The 17676-nt window shown below is 41.8% G+C and overlaps 1 protein-coding gene and 1 pseudogene across 1 annotated transcript; both read right to left on the reverse strand.

Moving 5' to 3' along the window:
• Positions 1 to 5125: 5125 nt before the first annotated feature.
• Positions 5126 to 8091, reverse strand: PDE6G (phosphodiesterase 6G). Its single transcript, XM_021000920.2, is given in 4 exon segments — positions 5126 to 5958; positions 6796 to 6836; positions 7860 to 7924; positions 7926 to 8091. Coding segments are annotated over 4 exon segments (264 nt in total). The 5' UTR covers positions 8007 to 8091; the 3' UTR covers positions 5126 to 5881.
• A 6774-nt stretch (positions 8092 to 14865) lies between these two features.
• On the reverse strand, positions 14866 to 17452 carry LOC110218329 (AP-1 complex subunit sigma-1A pseudogene; annotated as a pseudogene).
• Positions 17453 to 17676: the final 224 nt, after the last annotated feature.

Genomic DNA, 17676 nt, shown 5'->3' on the forward strand with positions numbered 1-17676 from the left:
GAAAATGTGTATCTCATTCTGCCCCCTTGTTCCATGCCTCTCTGCCAAGAGGTGGAAAGCATCCTTCCTCATTAGTTTTCTTTTCTTTCTTTTTCTTTTTTGCAAGGTAAACAGGGTTAAGTGACATGCCCAGGATCACACAGCTAGCAAATGTTAAGTGTCTGAGGCCAGATTTGAACTCGGGTCCTTCTGACTCTGATGAGGTGATGGGACCTAGACCCTGAATTTTCCCATGCATTTCAGCAGCCCAGATCACTGGAGTCTCACCCAAAGCAACTGGCCCACCCCAGCCCATCTAGATCACCTAATTAACTTACTTGACATCCTTTCACAGTGCTCTTGGCCCACTCCAGACTACTTGCATATACCTTAATCCCGTCTATATCACCTAATTAGCCTACTTGATGTTCTTTCAAGGTTGCACCTGACCCACCCTAGACTCCTTACCACTCTTTAATCCCATCCAGATCCTTTCACTGTCCTTTTTGTAAATAAGCATCAGTCTCACCCTCATTGAGTCAAAGATTCACTAGGAATCTCACCCGGCTCCTATTGATGTTACAATAAACTGCCCCACTGACTGGTAGATTATTTGAGTGTATGAATTCTTTCCAGGCAGACTCATCCTGTACTCTGACATTTTGAAGTTACCAGCAATCCCAAACTGCATCATCGGGGTTCCCAGCAACCCCACTGTGCCACTTAGCTGCCCCCCTCATTAGTTTTCTGAAGTCATGATTGATTGGCAGTTGCATTCATCATAGCTTTTGAGTTTTTAAGTTTTTTCCCCCATTATATTATTGTCGTCATTGTACACATCGGTTTGCTGATTTTCTTCACTCTGTTCTGCTTCAGTTCATACAAATCTTACGGGTTTTCTCTGTATTTCTTTCATTATTATTGTTATTATTTTTGTGAGGCAGTTGGGGTTAGGTGACTTGCCTGGAGTCATACAGTTAGTATTATGTGTCTGAGGCCAGATTTGAACTTAGGTCCTCCTGACTCCAGGGCCAGTGCTCTATCTGCTGTGCCAACTAGCTGCCCCTCTTTCATTATTTTTCACAGTGCAATAGATTCCCAATATTCACAAACCACAATTTATTAAACCACTCCCTAATGTGGAATAAATAAAGTGGACACCCACTTTATTTTTAGTTCCATACTACAAGAAAAATCTACTGTCTTTGACATGTTTGCGGTATGTTGGTATTGTAGGGTCAAAGGATATGAACATTTAGTGACATTTTGGTTATAGCTCCAAATTGCTGGTGTCCTTAGTGTTTCTGTCCTCCCGCAGCTCCTCTAATAATCATTATTTTTATTTTTCATCTTCTTTGCCAGTCTGATGGGATTTGGCAATGAAGACTAGGGAGTGTGCTGGAATCAACTCAACATGTTCAACCGTTGCTAAATTTTCAACGTGAGCATTTCTACCTCAGAAATTACTACAAATCAGGGCTTGATGTACTGTTTTGTTGATTGTCTAAACTTAAGAAACTGTTAATAATGCAGATAAAACTTAAAAGTATGTTGTATACATTCTCCCCCTCCAACTCCCCCCCAGAACCTGGTTGTTAAATATTTACCAGAACACCTTTCTATTGCTCTATAAACATTCCTTGAGCTCAGCAGGAGTAAAATAGAACACTCAGGGAGTAAAATCATTACAAGATTGGAGGCAATAATAAACAAAATAATAATGATAATAATAATAATAACTGGCACTTATATAGGATTTTAAGATGTGCAAAATGCTTTATATTCATTATAAAATAATATAATTGGATATATATTACATCCATTATATATAATAATATAATAATATCCATTATCTGAGCCTCACAACACTCCAGAGTGAGGTGGAACCTCAGGGTCATTTTAATTTGCATTTCTCTTATCAGTGATTTGGAGCAATTTTCCTATAGCTTGCAGTTCTTTTGAAAATTGCCTGTTTATATCTTTTGACCGTTTATCTACTGAGAAATGGCTCCTGCTCTAATGTTTGCATCAATTCTCTATATATCTCATATATCAGACTTTATTAGAGAAATTTGCTGCAAAGATTTATTTTTCCCCAGCTGTTTCCCTTCTAATTCTGACAGCATTGATTTCCATTTTATGTAGCCAAATTTTCCTTTGTATCTTCAGTAATCCTCTCATTTCCTTGTTTGGTCAAAAACTCTCCTCCATCCACAGCTGTGAAAAGTATTTCCTTCCTGTTCCTCCAATTTGTTTACTCTGTGACCTTTCATTTCTAGGTGGTCATGTGTCTACTTGGAGACCACTGTGGCATATCGCGTGATGCTGGCCTCATTTCTGCCACACTGCTTTCCAGTTTTCCCAGGTTTTGTTGACCAGGAAGTCTTTTACCCCAGTAGTTGGTTTCCTTGGGTTTATAAAACTCCATGCAACTATATTCAGTTGCTTAATTTAATCTGTTTCACTGACCAACTTCTCTACTTTTTAATTAGTACTGAATAGTTTTGATGATAACTCCTTTGTAGTGTGGTTTGAGATCTGGTACCATCGAGATGCTGCTGTCCTGCAACAATTCTTGGTGGGGTGGCTGGGAGCAGGTCCCTCCCTCTGCTTAATTTATGGTTTCTCCCTGCCTCTGTTTCCTGGTGGCCCAATACAGGCGGTGCTTTGGTCCTCGTCTCAGTTTCCTTCTTGTAAACCGCAAAGAGGGAGCTGGCTTTGTCTCTTGCTTTTTGGCATGTTCGGTCCCCAGCAGGAGATTGAGCTGTTTTCATATTTCCTAGAGGGCTACCTCACTCTTCACTTCTGTCACTCACTATCAAATGTCTATATGCTTTGCTGTCTCTTTCCCTCCTTTGTCCCCTGCTGTACCTCTTTTTAAGGGCTCAGAGGCATATATGCTGCTTGGCCCCTGAATCCCTGGGAAGTGACCTACTAGGGGACTGGCTTTCTCTTACTCCCCATTTACATTCCCCCTCCCCACACACATACACCCACTTCTGACAAGCCAGCTGAGATCCCACTAGCACTACACTCCACCACTCTCCCAGGCTTCTGGTTATCTGGGTGTTTCCTTTTCATATCACCATCTTACTTGGAAGCACCTTGAGTGATGTTTGCATAAGCACCAGTCCTAAACACATATGCCATCAATATGCCAGGATCAAGCTTCCCTGACCCTTTTCTCAATTGACTCTGATAAGATCCCTATAAAAATCCACTCCACTCCACTCCCCCCACATTGGGCCCGTATCTCCATCCAAGACCCCAGCAGACTGCCCTGTGCGTCCATCCTCCCCATATGCCCCTGTACTGTATGAGTGTCCTGCCTACTCCCCATTCCACCTTCCCCTGACATAAAGCCTTCTTACTGCATTTTCTGGGTCTGTCCCCATTGTATATTGTGTTTTAGTTTTGTCTAGTGGCTTCCCAGACAGGCCAGCTTGCCTCAAAAACATGAGCCGTAGGCCAAGGCTGCCACTAGCATTTGGTAGCCATTCCTATTTCCCAAGTTTTTTATTTAGGGAATATGGAGATCGAGGGTGAATGGAGAATCATGTGCCTCATGGGCTGGGTCCCATTTCTCCCTAACACCACAGCTGTGACTAGGTGCACCTCACACTTTTCCCCCGCTAACATAAGAGATAAGGGAAATTACTGCCTTTCACTATATAAGATTTTGGTATTCCAAACCTTCATAAGTCTGTATTAAGATAAAGGCCTTCTAGTCCAATCCTTTTACTTTACATTAGAGGAAGCTGAGGCCCAGATAGGTTAAGTGACTTTCCCAAGATCACCCAATTAGTAATTATTAGAGGTAATGGAAGAGAGTCCTCTTTATCCAGAGCCTAAAGTTGCCAAGTTGCCTAAAGCTAAACTTTGTTGTTGTTCAGTCATGTCCAATACTTTGTGATCTCATTTGGGGTTTTCTTGGCAAAGTACTGGAGTGGTTTGCCATTTCCTTCTCCAGCTCATTTTACAGATGAGGAAACTGAGGCAAACAGGGTGAAGTGACTTGCCCAGGGTCACACAGGTAGTAAGTAAGGACAGATTTGAACTCAGGAAGATGAGTCTTCCTGATTCCAAGCCTAGTGCTCTATCCACTGCACCACCCAGCTGCCCCCAAAACTAAACTTCTTCCCACCAAATTATGTTTTCTTCCTAATTTCCCCAATGTTACTGATAGTGCTACCATTCTTCTTGTCAACTGGGCTCAAAGCCTTAATGTCAAGATTTTTATAAAGTCTGATTATGTCCCCTCCCTTATCATCCAATCCCATCACTAGATGTTATTGAGTCTTTCAAAATATCTTATACTTCCATTCATTCATTGTTTTCCATTCTTACTGATGCCACTCTAGTCTAGGTGCTTAGTACCTGGACTACTGCAATAGCATCACAACTGGTCTTCCTATAGATATTTCTCATTTCTGCTTCTAAAAATTCAGTTACATTATGAGTTACTTGATGGCAGGGAAGACAAGTCCCATACTCTGTCCAGAGCACCTAGAGGCACTTCGTTGAATCTTTGTTGGTTTGACTTAATTTCTTTCTCTTAACAATCAAAGACTCCTGTTCTTTCCCCCCATGATCTTCCTGAGTCCTTGTCAGATTAAGCTCCTTCAGCCAGGAAAAAGCTGTTTACTAGACTTTGAATGGATGGATCTTGCCTAGATAGTTATGTCAGGTTTTCTCTGTTGCTGTTGCGTTTTCTCATGAATCTTTGTCTCCTATTATAAATGAACAATCCTTAGAAGTAACCAGAATAAATTAATTTATTTAAAAAATAAAGATAACAAGGGTTAAAATTGTTGAAAAATAAGAAATTTCCTTATAGAGGGTCAAATGTTTTTCTTCCTTCCTCCCTTGCTTCTCAAGACCTCAGAGACCTGAGGTGTGTCTGATCTGATCCAAGGGGCAAATAACTCACAATGAAGTGGAAGAAGAGGTTAATACCTCAGTTTCCCTCTGGGCCAATTAATACCTCCTCCTTTCCTTTGCCTAGAGGGATCAGGACACTAAAAGCCTGTACCCTAAAGGATACCAAAATTATTTAGAGAAAATGAATGACAAAAACATTTATTGATTGTTTGTTCTATGCCAAGCAGTGTTTTAAGTGCTGGGTATACAAATACGAAAGCAAAGACAGTTCTCTCCCTCAAAGAGATTACATTTTAATGGAGGGGACAATACACATAGTGGAGCGGGTTACTGTGGCTGTATCAGCTGATTCTATCCCTGCCAGTGGGGTAATGCCCTCCTTAATTAAATTATATTACCATTCAGTCTTAGGTTCCCAGTTCCCAATGCCCAAGAAAGGAATACAATAAGCTCTGGATTTCCAGAATGTATTCTCCCCAAGAACTCTAAGAGAATTACTGAGTATAAAGCTCAATCAATTCAACCCACATGCCAAGTCCGTTCTTGCCACGGGAAGGAGACACGTCTGCTTCTCCAAGGGAAGTTCCCTGAAAGGTAAGCAGATTCCTTCCAGGAGGAAAAATACACTCATAGGTCACTTGGGGTACAGGGCCAGTATTTACTGCTGCCCCCTCCTACACCAAGCAGAACCCTAGGACAATAGCTAAACAAGTCAGTAAAGGGGAAGGAGATGAGGTGGCTGAATAAAATGTGGCTTTAACCTAAAGATCGACCTGGTGCCTAGGTCTCTGGAAGCCCTGAATTAGTCCTACAGTAAAGGCTCAGTCCTCCTGATATTGACACAGAGATCAAGCAACCTTAGGAGGAGGGATTCTTCCCTGGACCTGATTTCTGAATGGAACTTCAGGAAAAGAACAGCAAAGTGGGGTTGTCACATGGAAAATTCTGGGATAGGGGAGCAAGAATAAATAAGACTGCGAAGGTGAGGCTGTCTTCATAGTCGTGTAGTTGGAAGGGTCAGCTAAATGATGCCATACTGGGCCAACTCATGCAGCTCCAAGTGGTTGAAGGCTTCCCAGGGACAGATGACAGTGATGTCTGGAAGCAAGAAGAAAAGAAAGAGGTCAAATCTTTTAAGGGCCACTCCCCACTGCCCCCCCAGCTACAAAACTAATTCTCTTCTCCCTGCTGTTCCCTTATCACACACCAGCTCCTAAAGAGATTTTCTAAGGGGAAAAAAAAAAGACTACAGGGAATGAATAAGATTCCCCAAAAGATCAATACCAAAGGAAGTAGGTCAAAGTGAGCAGAGGCAGGAGGTGGGAACTGTTGAGAACTAGAGTAGTGGAATCGGCAGGGCTTCCTGGAGGTCCTATTGGTTAATTCAGGGTCTCCTAGGGACAGAGAGCCTCATGAAAGTAAAAGGGGGTGGGAAGGAGCAGGGTGAAAAGGCAGTCTTTCAGAACCTAATACAGACCTTTCTTTCTAGAACAAACTTTATTCAGATTTTTTATTATGTATGTATGTAAATATAAATTTTATATTTGTATGTATGTATGTGTACATGCATAACTTTATTCAGTTATACATATGTGTGTGTGTGGATTGTATATGTGTGTATGCACGTGCGCGCACACACACACATTTTTTTCATCCTCTTTAAACTGCCTATGTTTATACCCCAACAAAATGGGAACATTTTTAGCTGGGAGTTGGGGAAAAGTCTAGGGGGAATCCTCTCTGTCCCAGATAAACACCCTACATTGGGAAAGCAGCCAGTGATACGGTGCTAAGAAGAAGGTCATGTTACAAATTTGGATCAAGGGCAGTTGATAAAGTTATGTTGGGACGAGGGCATAGAGAGGGGGGCAATTCGACTTCTAACTTCCTTCAGTTGAGTTATCCTCTTCTGAATTGAATAGAAATGGCACATACCTGTTCCCAAGCCCTCCATTCCAGGAATGTCATCACCGAAACTGCAAGAAATACAATGGTCAGTGATGGAGATGGTCCCTAAGCCCTGCGATTCCCTCTTATACACGTGTACACACACACACACACACACACACACACACACACACACACACACACACACACAGAGACACCCAAAAGATCACCTGCAGCTGGAGGTTCATGCCAGGCTATTCTGTTTCTAGCACTAGACATAGTCACAGTGTTTTATCACAGCATGGGCTGGTTAAGAATCCCAGCCACATTTTCTGCCTTGCTAGGGAGTGTGATGAATAGCAGGCTTTTGGGGTATCAAGGCAATAAGAAAAGCTCTTTTTCTCTTCTAAGTCTTCAAGCCTTTGACTCTGTTCCCTGCCCCCTTAGAGTATTGTCTATGGTTACGCATTCCCCAGCACGTCTGTTTCCTGAGAAATCATGAAAAATAGGGCTCAAACAAGGGGGAAAAATCAGGTCAGACCACAAGCCTCATGATTAGGTTTAGGCCCAATTGAGCCCAAATTGAAAATAGTATCTGGGTCCCTGCATTCAAACAGGTGATTTCTGTTTCCATCACTTTTTCAACCCCTCTGTATGCCTAAGGATTTCCAAATTTCCACTTCTGAATAAGTTTCTCCTCCAAACAAAACCAGGGAAGAGGAAATACATGGACTGGGTGGGGGTGGGGGAGTGTTGGGATGGGCGAAGGGTGTCCAAGCTTCTTGTCCCAAGGAAATGCTTTAGACTTAAAAAGAAAATTGGAGGAGACAGGAGGGTCAGGAAAGTGAATTCCTCCTGGAAGCAGAAGACATTTGGAAACAAATGTTCAGGCCAACAAATACATAGGAAATGCCCGCATTTCCTTCTCTGGAATTCAGTCATCCCAGAAGTAAAAGAATGATCATGTCCTCTAAGAGACTCTAGTAGTGAGACCAGCCCCAGACCCTTTCAGCTGGTTAGCAGGTTCATGGAGGAAAAAGTCTGTCATCCTAAAAGTGGGGATGAACACGCCTCCTCTCTCTCTCCCCACCCTCTTCTGTAGCCCTTCTTACCCTTGTACACCTTTCTTCGGGGGCTTGCTCTTGAACTGACGGGTTTGCCGCTGCTTGAATTTGGGGTGGTCCTTTCCTAGGGGTAACTGGTCCTCCAACCACTCTGGTGGCTGATCTGATATCAGGCTTGGGTGGCTCCAGGTTCATGATGGTGCTTTCGGTCTTTCAAACTCTGGAGGAAAGGAGAAAAGAATCAAAACTCCTTGCTTCCAGTTAAGGAAGAGATCTTCCTACCTCCTCTGCTATCCCCTCTTCCAGTCTGGTACAGAGGAAAAAGTTCCAGTTTGGGTGTCAAAGGACCCGAGTTCAAATCCTAGGTCTGCCTCCATGATTGCCTACTCCACATAACACTTTGGGGGTCCAGATCTCTTATTTGTGAATTCTCAAATTCCTTTGGGTTCTAAAACTATGATTTCTTCCTCTGGAGTTTTGGTGATGGTAAACCGCAATCCAGAGCTGAGGGACTCTTTTAAATTAGGCCCCACCATATTCATACCCCAAGTATCCAGGAAGACAGTTATCCTCCAAGTCCCCCAGGGTGGAGCAACAGCTGAAGATAAATGGTTAAATTAACTCAAGCATTTATGAAGTGTTTAGTATATGCAAGACCCTAAGCTAAACTCTGGGGATACAAAGAAAGGCAAAAACAGGCCCTACTCTCAAGGAACTCACCTTCTAACGCGAAGGAGACAACACGCAAACAACTATGTATTAACAAGCTATATGCAGTATAAAATGGACATAATCTCCTAGGGAAGGTCTCAGCGTGAAGGGGAGATCAGGAAAGGATTCCTGCAAAAGGTGAGAATTTAACTGATATTTGAAAGAAGCCAGGGAAGCCAACAGGCAGAGATGAGGAGGGAGAAAATTCCAGCCATGGAGGGACAACCAGTGAAAATACATGGAGCAGAAGAATGGCGAATCTTGTTTGAGGAACAGCAAGGAGGCCAAATGGCCTCCATTCACAAATGGATTGTGACATATTCTATCCAAGCACCACTTGGCAGATGGCATGGGGTGCCAAGGCACAGTCTCCCTTACTGACAAAGTTTGGGTTCTCCTATTTCATAGACTGACCTACTTTCTAGCCTTGCACTCCCAGCCTTTCTCCACATCCCCAAAGCCCCGTTGACCTTGGAACAAAGGAGGCTTAGCATCCTCTAAGCTTATGTTAGGAAGGAAAGACTAAGGCTGTCTCCCAGGGTTGCTGTGAGAATAAAATGAGATCACAGATGTGAAAGTTCTTACGCAAAGCACACTATACACACGTGAGAGATTAACAGAAAGGAGGTTAGGATTGTCAGCATTAGCAGTACAGAGACCTGTGTTTTATCTAGTTTCAACCCTGGTTAGATGATTTCACTGGGTGACCTTGGGCAAGTAACAAACTTTCTGAACCTTTTCCAAATATGTAAAATAAAGTTGTTGCATTAGATAGCCTTAGAAGGTCTCTTTCAGCTTGATGAATTCTGAGATCTCCAGAATCACAGGCAGTGAGGGAAAATGGTTACGATTATTGTATCCAGTCAAGAAGATGGGTTTAAATTCTGCCTCTGATAACTTCATAGCTATATGGTCAAGGACAAGTCATTTGTCCTCCCAGAGCATTGGTTTCCTCATCTATAAAATATTGGTACCTGCAGTATCTACATCACAAAGACATTGTGAAGCTCAAAGGAGGTCATTTATTTGAAATGCTTTGAAATTTTTAAAGTGCTGTGTCCTTTAGAATTAGTATTATTGTAATTGAAAGGAGTGGTTATTTGAACAACATCCATTAAAGTAGGGGTCCTCTATCCCTATTCTCTTAGAATCCATGAGACAATTCAATTCAACCAACATTAAACCCCTAATGTGCATAAAACACTGTGCTAGAGGAAATACAAAATTATTGTAAGGCAATCTAGCAGGGATAATACACAACGATAACTCCAGAACAGGATACCTTAGGGGCCTGGAGTGACTCCTGGCTCAGTACCAAAAGGGCTCACAACTTTCTGAGTTGTGCTAACAGATAGGCTCTCCCTTTCCTGGGATAGTAGGCCATGTCTTGTGTCCCCTAAGATATTTTTGCTGATATCTAAGCTATCCCCCTCGAGTGAATGAATCCCAGGAGATACAGTTATCTAGAAGGACATACATCAAGGGGGCCAGAGGATCCCAAATGCCAGCAAAAGCCCCCCAAAACTCTCTGAGCCAGAGCTTGTAGTGAGAGGAGATAGAAAGGTCTGCATTCTCCCAGATGAAAAAATAAGGGTGGGTTGGGCATATAGAGATAATGGCCAATTGGAGGAAAAATAGCATTTTCCATCATGAAGCCTTTGGGGACTTCTATCTTTTTTTTAAGGAGTACAACACCTGGCTCAGGATGAGTGGGCTGGGAGTGAGGCCTTTCTATTTGGCAAACTTTTGGAAAAACTGGAAAGCAGTCTGGCCCGATCCACACTTGCACCCACCCCCAGCCCACTGTTCTGAGTACCCACCTCACTTTTCTTCATCCCCAGGGCTGAACCTAGCAGATAGAAAAGGCTACATCTGGGTGACTTACCTACACTGAGTCAGAATTCAGGGGGCCATGGGAGGGAAATGGTAAAAAGATTTCCCAACTTTGTCCAACACTTCTTTAAACCCTTTTCTGACTTTGCCCACAGGGGAACTCAGAGCCCAGGCAATTTATTTTGTTCCTGAGTAATTGGATTATGACTCTCCTTGCTCTGACAGTTATTCCTAATGAGATTTTTAGTGACACTGCCGAGGATTAAAGAGAGGACAGTGAGAAAGGGCTACACCTGTGTTCAATCTGGGGAATAGGATGGTATGGGAATGGAATCAACACTACCATACCTGGAAGGGACATGTCAATCAGTTATCCTGTGGCTTCACTCACCATCCTCTTACTATCTCCTTATCTATATTGTCTCCCTTATTAGAATATAAACTCCTTGAGGGTAGGAACTAGCTTTCTTTTTATATTTGTATCACTAGCACCTAGTACAGTTTATGGCATATGCTTATTAAATGCTTTCGCATTCATTTGTTCACGGTGGGTGAAGCACCTGCAGAGCAGACGTGTTTGAGGAGAGTGTTAGGATACTAGAGAAGGGTCATAACACTGATGAGTGAAAAGGTAATGGTTTCCTGCTTTGTTCCACTTCGCAATAGCTACTGTTTATACAGACTTCACAATTTGCAAAGCATGCTGCACATATTATCTCATTTAGCCCTCGTAACAGCATTGTGAGGTATTACAGATATTATGCACATTTTACAGATGAAAAAGCTGAGGTTCATTGAAGTTACATGACTTTTCCACTGACTATCAGGGGCAGAATTAGATCCCAGGTCTCTCCTGACTCTGAGTCTAGCACTTTACCTACTACCTTATTATAGCTCTAGGTCTTCACCCCCAATTCAATTCAACAGACTTTTATTGCATGCCTACCAGGTGCTGGGATACAAAGACAAAAGCAAAAAAACCATTCCTGCCCTCAGGAGACTTACATTCTATTAAGGAACACAATATGTATACAAATATAAACATGTACACAAAGTGAATTTAGGCAGAGGGAACATTAACACCTGGGGGGATCTGAGGAAACAGTTTTCCTGGGTGTTGACAGCTTGCAGCTCTTTTGAAAACTGCCTGGTCATATCCTTTGACCATTTATCTATTGAGATATGGATCGTGTTCTCATGTGTTTGTATCAATTATTTACATATCTTCTTCACCACAGTCTTATCAGAGAACTTTGCTGCAAAGATTGCTGTTCCCCAGCTGTTTTCCTCCAAATTCTAACAACACTAGCTATGCTTGTACAAAAAAAAAACCCAACAACAACAACAAAACTTTTTCAGTTTTATGTAATCAAATTTTCATTTGTATTATCTGTGATCCTCTCAATCCCTTGTTTGGACAAAAACTCTCCCCATGCCCAGGTGAAAGGTATCTCCTTCCTGCTCCTCCAATTTGTTTACTCTGTGACCTTTCACATCTAGGTCATGTATCCACTTGGAGCTTATTATGGTCTATCGCCTCATTTCTGCCAGACTGCTTTCCAGTTTTTCCAGAAGTTTGCCAAATAGAAAGGCCTTACTCCCAGCCCACTCATCCTGAGCCAGGTGTTGTACTCCTTAAAAAAAAGGTAGAAGTCTCCAAAGGCTTCATGATGGAAAATGCTATCCACATCCAAAGAAAGAACTATGGAATTTGAATGCAGACCGAAGCATACTATTTGCTATTTTTTTTCCTTCTGTTGTGTTTTGTTTTCTCTTTCTGGTGTTTCTCCTATTGGTTCTAATTCTTACTTACAACATCACTAATATGAAAATATGTTTAATAGGAATGTAAATGTATAGACTATATGAGATTGTGCGCCATCTTGGGGAGGTTGGTGGGGAGGAAGGGGAGAAAAATTTAAAACTCAAAAGCTTATGGAAGTGATGGTTGATAAATCAAAATAAATTAATTAAAAAAAATTTTTTTTAAAGGTAGCAGAATGGCTTAGGGGGTGCAGTATACAACAGCCACCTTGATTTGAGTAAAGTAGAAAATTTTAACGAACTTCAAAGGAGGAAAGCTGTTGAGTGATGGCAGCAAAGTAAGATTCTAGAAGTAGCAGTGGTGAGTTTTATTCTTTCCACCACTACAATATCTCTCACCTGGTTGTGAGAATTTCCTCCTTTCTCTTCCTACTGCAATTACCATAGCTAGTCTTTTTTTTTTTCTCTAGACTAATGTAACAGATCTTTCACTGGTCATCCTCCCTCTGGTTTATCCCTCCTCCACTCCAGCTTCCACATATTGCTCATGTAGTTGTCCTAATGTATTGTTTTGATCACATCATTCTTCTGTTAAAAAATCTTCAGTGGCTCCCTGTGGCCTCTGGCAAATAAAATATAAAACTTCTTGATCCTGTATTCAGGGGCCTTTCGTAATTTGGCTTTAACTTATTCTTCCAGGTTTATTTCACACTCTGCTCCTTTGCATACTCTATGCACCAGTGGAAGTGGGCCACTCTGTCCCCACAGTTTCCTCTGGTCATCTCTCATCTCCTTACCTATGCTCATGCTTTCCCTCATGATTGAAAATTATTCTTTCTCCACTTCCACCCCCCATCTCTACCTGTTCTATACCCTTTCTTTCTTCAAGGTTCAGCTTACACATCACCTCTTCCACTAACCCTTTCTCTGAATTCTCTTCCCACTCCAATTTCCCAAAGCACTTTGTCTGTACCCCTTGCACTCGTCCCATTCTGCCTTGTACCTGGTTGTTTTTATGTCTATTCAATTGTAAATTCCTTGAGACCAGGATCTCTGTCTTACCCATCTTTGCAACTGAAGTCTCCTACATAGTGCCCGATCGTTGGCTCATAATAAATGTTTGTTAAATTGAATGGGAAAAAGCCAACTTTTATTTGATACCTATGAATACAAACATCCCTATCTGTCCCTTTTCTGTTCCAGTGTCTCTGGGTCTTTCTTATACACAATTTACAGTCTCATTTTTCAGTTCTGCAGAGTAGACAGGGCAGGGCAAGTTTTCATAATAATAGTGGAGCTACAACCAGGCTCCCCTTTGCTCCATCCTATGTTTATTCCAATAGACTAGGTTGCTGCCTCTCCACTCTGGTGTGTTTGTCCCCCTTAATAAAGGCTTATTGCTCCTTTTCACCTCCAAGCCTCCTTGGCCCCTTTCTTCCCAATCTTACTACTGTTTCAACTGAGAACCACCTCCCCCACCTGCTCCTAAGCCTCTAATTATCTTCCAGGCTTTGTCAACAGATCTTCCTTAAATATCAGATCTGTCTCAGTTGGAAGGATTCTAGGACAACTTAAGGAAAAGGTGAGAGCAAGGGATACAATTTTTCTTTTTTCTGGAATATGATTCCTTTTAGGTGCCAGGCACCTGGGAGGTCTCCAGACTAGAGGTTAATTATATAATACCATGAGTTTAAATTTTGGAAAGGCAAAGAAATTTTTTAAAAAATTTTATTAATTTATTTTGATTTATCAACAATCACTTCCATATGCTTCTGAGTCTAAAATTTTTCTCCCTCTTCCTCCCCACCACCCTCCCCAAGACGGCTCACAATCTCATATAGTCTATACATTTACATTCCTGTTAAACATATTTTCACATTAGTGATGTTGTAAGCAAAAATTAAAACCAATAGGAGGAATCGTTAGAAAGAGGAAACAAAACTCAACAGAAGAGAAAAAAAAATGATAGCGATTCAACTTCCATAGTTCTTTCTTTGGATGTGGACAGCATTTTCCATCACGAGGTCTCTGGGGATGTCTTAGATCCTTGTATTGCTGGGAAGGGTTAAATTTATCAATATTAGTCATTGCATAACGTGGCTGTTATTGTGCACAAAGTCCTCTTGGTTCTGCTCACTTCATTCAGCATCCGACCCTATAGGTCTTTCCGGGTTTTTCTGAAGTCAGTCTGTTCATCATTTCTTATAGGACAATAGTATTCCATTACATTCACATACCACAACTTGCTCAGCCATTCCCCAATTGATAGGCATCCTCTCAATTTCCAATGCTAGGCAAAGAAAATTTTTAAAGGAAACTTCTTTAGCAAACTGCTGCTGGGAATCTCCTAGAAAAAAAATGCACCCTGGGTACTTGCCTTCAGTTTTCCCATTTCTAAAATATGTATAATACCTGCTTCTGAGATACTCTCCTAATTATTAATTAAATAACATCAGCCATTACAATGAGCTGCAGAAATCACAAAATCATAAATTGTTAAGAGTTAGAAGGAATTTTAGAGATCCTTCAGTCCAACCTCCTCATTTACCTCCTCAAGGTAACCAAGGATTAGAAGATAGAGACTTGTTCAAGGTCATGAGTCTATCAAGTGACAGGAGCTAGAACAAAGTTCTCTTGATTCCTAGTACGCTGCTCCTTCCAGGAGAATGCTTAGAGAGAGTCATTATTCACACACACTCACACACACACACACACACACACACACACACACACGCACTCACTTAAATCCTCCATCACATTTTTTTTTTAGTGAAATCTGAACATTCAGACCCCCAGCATCCCATTAATGACTCTCCAAGAATGGGTTTAGGAACATTCGCAGGGAAGGCCGAGACTACTTACTGGAATTAATTTTGTTCCCTGATGACGGGATTGTCTCTCCCCATCTTTAAAGATTAACTTAAAGATGTTCTCCTGGTTCATAGATAAATACATTACAGATGATTAAGAATGACATGTAAAAGAAGTGCGGAGTGAATGCAAGTTTGTGCATGCTTATGAGCACAACAGGTCCAGGAATGTGAAAGATGAGGGCAGCACTTGCCTATAAGGTGGGTATGTTTGGGGCATAAAGGTAGAAGGCAAAGAAAGACATAATCATGTTGGGAGAAGGCATGAATGATACTAGGATATTTTTTTAACCGATGAACTGATTTATTTTTTAACGATAAACTCATAAACAGAGGCAAAACTAATCAAGCCAATTCTAACTTACAGACATAAATTATTCTAGAAATACCTTTCAATATCACTATGCTCCTGGATTAAGTGTAAATGAAAGAAATTTTGTTTACAATCCTTAACTACCAGAACTGGGTTAGGTTTCTTCTGTCTCTACTGTTCCATGACTCCTTTTTTCCAGCTGGAATAGCAGACTCCTGGGAGATTTTTAAAGTGACATAGAAAGGTTTATTATCTAGAAACCCAGACTTGAATAACTGCAAAAAAGCAATGAGATGGTTTAGGGCTTTTCAAAAGGCCCCAGAGTTATACTTTACCATCTTCATGATAGCTTCACCCATCTAAACTTGAAAGAGATCTTAGGAAAGACCATGACTTTGAAGCAACCAGCCATGTCTGCCAAGGCGTGGCAGCCTTGCAGTGTCTCTCCCATTGGGGTGGGAAGCTATGCCAAACCCTTCTCCTCCAGGACCCTTCGAGGTGACTCATCTTCCTCCTATAGTGGATCTGATTGTTCTCTGACCTTTAGCACACTTTTCTTCAGGTATCCTGGATGCCACCACCTATCAGAAATTCATCCAAGACAAAGTAGGCCTTCTCAAAGTTGAAGATGATGTTGAATTCACATACATTGCCTAAACATTTGTCCAGGAGCTTCACATATCGATGGGTCAGTTCCAGTGTGATGAGCTCATTATCTTCCTCAAGGGCGCAGTAGAAGTAGAGGCTGGCATGTCTCTTACATACAACTTTGAGGTCTCTCCACTCCAGGAGGCTACATATCTTGGGCTTTCTGGCCAGGACAACCTGCATAAGCTCTCGAACCATCTTTTTTCTCTCCTTGTCTGACATAACCAGGTACCATCTCTGCAGCTGCAGCTTCCCCTGCCGGCTAAACAGCAGCATGAACCATATGATCCTGCAGCCTCTGGCACAGCATCTCTTTGGCCCAAATTAATTTATTTTTACAAGCATTTATACCCCTCTCTCCCACTGCCACTCCACCTCACCCCTCCCCCAACAATAAAAGAGAAAAACAATCTCCTTATAACAAATATATATTGTCCATCAAAATAAGTTCCCACATTGACCGTGTCCAAAAAAGAATGCTTCATTCTGCATCTTAACTCCTTCCCCTCTGGCTGGAGTCAATTGGTGTGATTTATCTTCATTCCTCTGAAATCATGTTTTATCAGAGTTCTAAAATCTTTCAAAGTTATTTTTATCTATGATTTTGTTGTCATTTGTGTTAAAATTGTATTTTGTTCTGAACCCCCAACCACTTTCCCTCACCCCCTTCTAGTTGGTACAGTAAAATAAGTTTATAAGTAGCCAGTATAAAGTAACAATACCAGAAAATTACATTGCAAAGGAAAACCTAGAAGGGAGGACTGGCACCTCTGGTGTGAAGGCAGGCTGAGCCCTTTCCAGGGCTGCTCATCTACCTTTGGTGTCCACCTTTCACCCAACTCTCACCTGTGGCTCTGAGAAGTTATAGCTATAGCATGTGCAGTATCCTGGTAAAACCATCTCAACAGATGGGCTAAAACAACTTGAAAGTAACCAAAGGGCCTCAAACCCATTGATGAGTTAGGGGAGCATCTACCCCAAGCATGTGATGACTTCTCCCAGTGGCATGCCAGATAAGAGCAGTTTGTTCCAACATCCATGAAGGTGGCAGAAGCAGGTGCTATGGAGCCCTTAGAGCTTGGTCAGACATCAAACACCAAGGTCATCCACACTATCCCGGGCCATCGATAATCATCCTATCCTTTGTCCTGCTACTGGACTTCGATGACTCTGGAAGTGAGAGAGAGGTTGACCAACTTTGTGAAACTCTACCTCATTTTAATCCAATTCACAAGTGAGTCAAGACATCACCCCATGATGTCTTTGAAAACAAAAGACAAATAAAAGAAGTCACTTACAGACTGTTCCATAGATCAAAGGAGCATAACAGTTAACTTGCCAACTATATCATAAATGAACTAATCACTTCATGAGACCATATGCTAAATCAGGGGAAACCAACAAAGCCTTTACCGTAAGGGCCCTTTGGTTCTGCTAACTGCTCATGGTATGTAAGCCTAAGACAAACTCCAGAAAACCAGTAAGACCAGCAGAATACCAAATGCTGCCCTCTTCCTATTTTCTTCTCCGCGTTGTCTGTCCTCGTACCCTTCCCTGTGCCATTTGTCCCTGTATTTTCTAAGCTGTTTACCTATGTACTCTATGCAGCCATTGTGATCTTTCCCAGAGAGTATCCCGGGAATCAGGCATGTCCGCCCCCCATTCAACCCAGAAGACCCCCTTGTGGGTTCCATTCCTTTATTCTACAAATTAGCAATCATCACTG

This window comes from Phascolarctos cinereus, unplaced genomic scaffold (genome assembly GCF_003287225.1).
Source record: "Phascolarctos cinereus isolate Bilbo 61053 unplaced genomic scaffold, phaCin_HiC Scaffold_5;HRSCAF=322, whole genome shotgun sequence".
Taxonomy (NCBI): Eukaryota; Metazoa; Chordata; class Mammalia; order Diprotodontia; family Phascolarctidae; genus Phascolarctos; species Phascolarctos cinereus.